The following is a 6,336-nucleotide window of genomic DNA, read 5'->3' as shown; positions in this document are numbered from 1 at the left end:
CTCTGGGCTTCACAGGGAATTTTAACACAGCAAAATACTCGTTGCTGCACTCTTTTCCCTTCCTGTGTGCTGTGGTGGAGGGGGGGAAGAAGCCAGGGATGGAAAATCGTTGGCAATTTATCCCTCACCGCGATGAGGAGCCTGGCTGGGATGTAGCCTCGCTTTGTAGCACCTCCTGTCCTGACTTTCCGTCCTCACCAGCCCAGAATCAGGTTTTTTGGACCTATTTCTCAGCATTTCTCCTCCCCTTGGGGCCATGGTGAGCGGTCGTGTCCGTACACACCCCGTGCAGAATTGCTGGAGCAGCTGTGCCAGAGCCTGGGATGGCTGGGAGGAGGGAGAGGAAGGCAGATCCCGCTGGGGGCAGGTTAGATGCTGTGAAAGAAAGCAAAAAAAAAACCCAAAAAAGGAGAAAACCCAACCCTAAACATGTTCAAAGTGTACTTGTTGGAATTAATTGTAATGTAATATATTATTTGTTGAATGTAGTAATTAGGTATTTATGAATATATTGCTGTAATTTCTGAAAACATCCAAAAACCAAAATAAACTCTTCCACAATGACGGCAACGGATTCTTTCTCCGCCGCCGGCAGTGGGAACGCAGCCCTGCTCCGAGCGTTCCCAGCCCTGCTCCAAGCATTCCCAGCAGCTCCTGCCATCATTCCCGCTGTCCCAGCCCTTTGGGGACGCAGCAGAGGCAGGCAGGGCACAGATGGCAGCAGGAGCCTGGCCCAGATGCTCGGGGAAGGGCAGCGCTTGCAGCCTGGCACCCTCGGGCTCGAGGAATAATTACATCTGCCATCAGCACAGCCTGGCTCCGGCCAGGATCCTGCCTGGATCCTGCCCTGGATCCTGCCCTTGCCTGTCTCTCTGCCGCAGGGAATCGGGGCTGGAGCCAAAGGAGAGAGCTGCAGGTTTTTCCAAGCATTGTTTAACCCGTGTGTGACACCACACAGGGATTAATTTGATGCTGCTCACCCAGCTGCAATTATTTTTTATTATTATTTTTATTATTTTTTTATACACAGTTGCAGATTAAAAAGGCAAAATATTTTAAAAAAACGCCAGTCAGATGTATATTTCCCAATAGCCTGGCTTTGGAGAGGGAAAACCATTTTCTTTTGTCCTCCAAAGAGCAGATGGATCTGCTTCCCAGCTGATCTCCCCAGCAGACACCTCATTGCCGGCACATCTTCCCCTTTTTTTTTTTTTTCCCAAGGCTCTGAGAAAATCCATGGCGAAGCACCGCCTCGAAATTTATGGCTTTCAAGGCAGTGTGTGGCCTGTGCTGCCCTCAGAAGTTCCCTCGCTGAAGTACAACCACAGGAGAGATCCCGCCCAGCCTCATCAGAGCCCAGCAAGGCACCTCCCGCACCGAGCCCCAGAGCGGCTCCCAGGGACGCTCCGGTGCCATCGGAGCAATTCCCACCCGGCTGTGAGGCCGTGCAGCTGCTGCCGAGGGAGGATGAGGGTTGGGAGGCGTCGGGAGGTCTGTGCAGGGAGGTGGGGACTGGCCAGATGAAGACCCAGGGGTGAGGAGCAGAGCCCTGCTCCCTTCCAGTTCCTGCTCAGAAATCCTGGGAGTGGGCACTCTCGCCAGGCTGGAGGTTAGTCCGGAGCTTGTACATGTGATCCAAGGCTTGAGTAAGGAAAGTTCCGGTCGTGTTGATCTCCATCAAGGTTAAGTTATCCAGCTAAAAGGGGAAGTAACAGAATCTTGGGAAGCAGCAGAGGACAAGGCACTTGGGAAGCAGCTCACAGCCCACATTTCCCCTTGGATGACATTCCAAGGGACCAACCCAGCTGCCACCCCAGTTAGGAGAAGCACCTGAGCACCAAGAGCACTATTTCAAGAGCATTCCCCATCCCTGGAAGTGTTCAAGGCCAGGCTGGATAGGGCTTGGAGCAACCTGGTCTAGTGGAAAGTATCCCTGCCCATGACAGGGGGTGGAACTACATCTTTAATATCCCTTCACATACAATCCATTCCATGATTCTCTGGTTTCCATAAGGCATTGGGAGCTGCCACAAGCCCAAAAAGCGAGGCTTTAGCTCCCAACTGACGCACCAACAACCCAGGAAAAACATGCCCCAGCCAGCCTTTTCCCAGCAGCTCATCCCCCATCCATCACCATCCCACAGAGAAGCTGGAGCCCTTCCAGCCTGGCTCTGTCAGGGCCATCCCAGCACATCCCCAGCACACCTTGGCGTGAGCCTCCTGCTGCCGCACGAAGCTGTCCGCGGACAGCCGCAGCTTGGCCATCCTTGTATCCCACGTATCCTTCACCAGCGTCCGGATCTCGTCGGCTTTGGGAATGTTGTCTGAGGCACTAGAAAAGGGAAAGGAAAGAGAGGATCAGAACAGGCTGCAAGGGACGTGTATGTTGTGTCACCGGCGTTAAGTCACGCTGGCAGCGCCTCACCCCTCCGAGGCACTCGCAGAGCAGTTTGCTAGGGAGAAAAAAACCCTGCAACTCCACATTAAAATCCAGTCTGGTACTTGTGCTGCTGGGATTTCTGGGATGGTTTATTTACCCAGGAATGCTCAGCTCTTATGCAGCATCTGGTTCTCGCTAGAATCCTTCTGCTCTGTAATTGCCCAGCTGGTGTGAGGTGCACGGAGGGCCAATAACCCGGCCAAAGTCACGGGCAGCTGGGGAATCGAAGGGCTTGGCCGCGATTAAAGCCCCGGCTCGGGGCTCCCGGGGCTCCATCAGGGAGAATTAAGCTGAAAGGGCTGTGTGAGATGTGCCTCATCGTCCCATTAAGGCCATTCAGCGCTGCCATAAGGACCTTGAGAGATCTGATCGATTCGCACGGACAGAGCTGTCAGGGTTGCTGTAGCGTGAGGGAGGGAGCTGCAAGCCAAGAGCCTCATCTCCAGAGGAAAAGCCAGAGCTGGAATGACCACCCTGCTTAATCGAGGGCTTAAAGTCACCAGAGCCCGCACTGAGCAAAATACCAGCCAGCACATTTTACAAGTGAAATGCCTCAGCAGGCAGGAGCTCAGGCTCGGAATATCCCCGGTCTCCTGCTTCTCAGGCTGAGGAAAGAGGAGCTTTCCTCCTGAAGGAGAGCCAAGGAAGAAGCCTGGAGGGTTTAGGCTGCTGAACAGATTGCAGCCGTGGAACGTGTTGCGGATCCTCCAGGCCTCCACGCTGAGCTGCTGCTCAATAAAGCGGCACAGCCCCAATTATGAGGCCACAGAACAAGCAATCCCCAAGTTACTGAAATGCAAAGTTACCATGAGGAAACTGCTGCTGTGAAATCTTGGCAGGCTGTGAGATAAAACTCCGTTAACTCCCGCTCTTCCCGCCGCCCTCCGGGGCTGCTGCCAACCAAGGCTTGAAAGATTGTCCGTGCGAGCATGTACTTGGATGGAAAATGCCACAGCTCAGCTCCTACTCACTAGTTCAACAGCAGCTTGGTCAGTTCCATGTAATAGGGACTGGGCATCGGAGTGAATGTGTCCTCTTTCCGTTCCTGGTCCCGGATTTCCTCCAGTTTTCCTAAAACACAAGCAGGGATAGTCAGGCATCACCAGGCCTTCAATGCTCCAGGGACATTTTTACCCATCCCTGGAAACACACGTGTTATTTCTGTAGGATCAACTCTATATCCAAGCTTCAAATGACGTGAGGACAGGAAAAGGCTCCTGTGAGGAAGCACACAAGGATGCTGACAGGGACATCACAGGCTCCAAGGTCTCCCTTCTCACAGAGTGTCAACCAGAGTTTCTCCGAGTGAACAAGTGACAGGACAAAAGGAAATGGCCTCAAGCTGTGCCAGGGAAGGTTCAGGTTGGACATAACAAGGAATTTCTTCACTGAAACAGTCGTTAAATATTGGAAGGGGCTGCCCAGGGAGGTGGGGGAGTCCCCATCCCTGGAGGTGTCCAAGGAATGACTGGACGTGGCACTCAGTGCTCTGGGCTGGGTGACAAGGTGGGGATCAGTCACAGGTTGGACTCAATAACCTTGGAGGTCTTTCCAACCTAAATGATTCTGTGATCCAAGGTCCCCAAAGCTCCTTCTGAACAAGCCTTGTGAGAGATCCAGGCACTGCTCAGAAAGACCAGTGACCACTGCTGAAGGTGTCAGGGCTGGGAATTCAATCTAACCCTTGTTCTTCCTCCTCTCCAGAGAAGCAGGAATTAAATACCTAGCTTAACTGGGAAGATGACACCTCCTGTACCATGGAATCATAGAATGGTTTGGATTGGAAGGGACCTTAAAGTTCATCTCATTCCACTCCCTGCCACGGGCACAGACACCTTCCACTATCCCAGGTTGCTCCAAGCCCCATCCAACCTGGCCTTGGACACTTCCAGGGATGGGGCAGCCACAGCTTCTCTGGGCAGCCTGTGCCAGGGCCTCATCACCCTAACAGTAAATATAAAGAATTCCAGGAGTGAAACATTAGATCTTTCTCTCTCAGTTACTTTGTGTTTTTTAATTAAGCCCCCCACTAAAGGTGAAAAATAGATGTTTTTCTAATTTCATGTTTCCACAGCACACACTGAAGGCAAGGGCTGAAGCCAAAGCCGCCATCCTCACCAACATCCATCCATTCTGGAGGAATCAGCCGACACTTCTGCCTCTGCTTCAGATTAATGGCCAACCAGACAGGCACTTCTACTGGCAAACCAGGATTGAAAGGACCCAAATCTCCCTGGAAAACAAAACCACCACCCCCAATCCATCCAGATCATTCCCCGTGCCTCCCATCCTCTCCCCTTGTTCCCAAAAACCCCAGACCACCCCCAATCCACTCAGCCACTCTCCGCCAATCTCCCCAGATCCTACCCCTCAATCCCAATTCCCTAAACCCAACCTCCCACACCTAATCCCTCCATCCCTGACCCCAAGACCCACCCAGACCTTGCACTCAATGTCCCCAGGCTCTGTCCCAAACCGCCCAGCCCTTGCCCTTGGCCTTCCCTGGCCCCAAGACCCCCTGTCCCCCAGGCCCTTCTATACCCTGACCTCCAAACCATGACCCACAAGCCCCCCCAGACCTCTTCCACATCTCCCCAGGCTGTTCCCCAAACAGCCCCAAGCTCCTGTTCCCAGTCTCCCCAGGCTCTGTTCCCCAAGCCCCCACTCCCTGACCCCCAGACTGTGTCTCCAAGTCCCCAGCCCTGTCCCCAAGTCCCCAAGCTCCCCTCCAGCCCCAGTCCCGCCCATGAGCCCCCCTGACCCTGTTTTTAATTTCCCCTGTCTCTGTCCCCCCGTCCGACCCCCAGCCCCGCGTCCCCAAACCCCCCCTGCCCGGTCCCGCCCCGCGGCCCCGCCGACCCCGATGAGGTGAATCCGGTCCAGGCTGAAGTTGGGCACGATCGTCACCAGCTCCTTCTCGGCCAGAAACTCCACCTCGGCCGGCTCCATTCGGCCAGTGGGACCCGGGGGGGTCAGAACCGGGACCAAAATGGGATCGAACCGGGATCAGCCCGGGACCCAACCGAGTGCGCGCCCTCGCTCCCGATTGGCTGCACGGCCCCTAGGCCCCGCCCACCCCGTCCAGTTGGCACCTCCCTACGCGTTTTCGCGGTCTCCGCAGGGGGGGCGGGGCCTGGCGCGGCGCGGCGCACGCTGATTGGCTTCCACCTACTGTTGCCGTGGCGCACGCCTCTCTGATTGGCTGCCCCGCTAGCCGCGCGCTCCGGGCGGGCCCCGGCGGGGGCAGGTCCGGGCCTTGGCACGAGGACCAATCACGTTCTCCTCCCGGGGCTCTCGGCCAATCAGCGCTCGTCACTTGTTGCCGGGGCTCGCGGGGCTCGCGGTGGCCCCGCCCCCGCCCGCCGCGCTCCCGCCGCTGGCGCCCCCTGGCGGCCGGGAACGGCACACGGGGGGGCGAGGGGGACTCGCGTAACCCCGGGCAGGGTTGACACGGGCTGTGGTGGGTGACAGGCGCTGTGGTGGGTGACACGGGCTGTGATGGGTGACACGGGCTGTGGTGGGTGACAGGGGCTGTGATGGGTGACACGGGCTGTGATGGGTGACACGGGCTGTGGTGGGTGACACGGACTGCAGTGGTGACACGGGCTGTGGTGGGTGACAGGGGCTGTGGTGGGTGACAGGGGCTGTGATGGGTGACAGGGGCTGTGGTGGGTGACACGGACTGCAGTGGTGACACGGACTGCGGTGGTGACACGGGCTGTGGTGGGTGTCCGGGGCTGTGGTGGGTGGCATGGGCTGTGGGTAGGTGTCCAGGGCTGTCCCCAGCAGCCACCCTCCTGCGCATGGCCTGGCAGTGGCCAGCTGCGTGTCTGTCTGTCCAGTTGTCCCTGATGCAGACACTCATGCTCAGGCACCTGCCATCACCCACCTGTCTC

The 6,336-nt window shown here is 56.5% G+C and overlaps 1 protein-coding gene across 1 annotated transcript; it reads right to left on the bottom strand.

The window, feature by feature from the left end:
- Positions 1 to 962: 962 nt before the first annotated feature.
- Positions 963 to 5,503, bottom strand: GINS2 (GINS complex subunit 2). Its single transcript, XM_032701193.1, has 5 exons — positions 5,300 to 5,503; positions 4,559 to 4,673; positions 3,412 to 3,511; positions 2,206 to 2,332; positions 963 to 1,696 (listed from the first exon to the last, which is right to left on the bottom strand). Exons 1-5 carry the CDS (start codon positions 5,387 to 5,389, stop codon positions 1,571 to 1,573), a joined length of 558 nt encoding a protein of 185 aa, XP_032557084.1. The 5' UTR covers positions 5,390 to 5,503; the 3' UTR covers positions 963 to 1,570.
- Positions 5,504 to 6,336: the final 833 nt, after the last annotated feature.

Source organism: Chiroxiphia lanceolata, chromosome 13, assembly GCF_009829145.1.
Source record: "Chiroxiphia lanceolata isolate bChiLan1 chromosome 13, bChiLan1.pri, whole genome shotgun sequence".
Lineage (NCBI taxonomy): Eukaryota > Metazoa > Chordata > Aves > Passeriformes > Pipridae > Chiroxiphia > Chiroxiphia lanceolata.
Note: the sequence above shows the minus strand (reverse complement) of the source record. Positions and strands in the feature narration are given on the sequence as shown.

What these genes read in the sequence shown, in the direction of transcription:
- GINS2 (XM_032701193.1), bottom strand. Translation starts at nt 5,389, where the DNA reads ATGGAGCCGGCCGAGGTGGAGTTTCTGGCCGAGAAGGAGCTGGTGACG. An exon ending in ACCAAGCTGCTGTTGAACTA is followed by an intron (nt 2,333 to 3,411) that starts GTGAGTAGGAGC and finishes TCCCTTTTCTAG; the next exon opens with TGCCTCAGACAACATTCCCA. An exon ending in AGCAGGAGGCTCACGCCAAG is followed by an intron (nt 1,697 to 2,205) that starts GTGTGCTGGGGA and finishes TTCCCCTTTTAG; the next exon opens with CTGGATAACTTAACCTTGAT.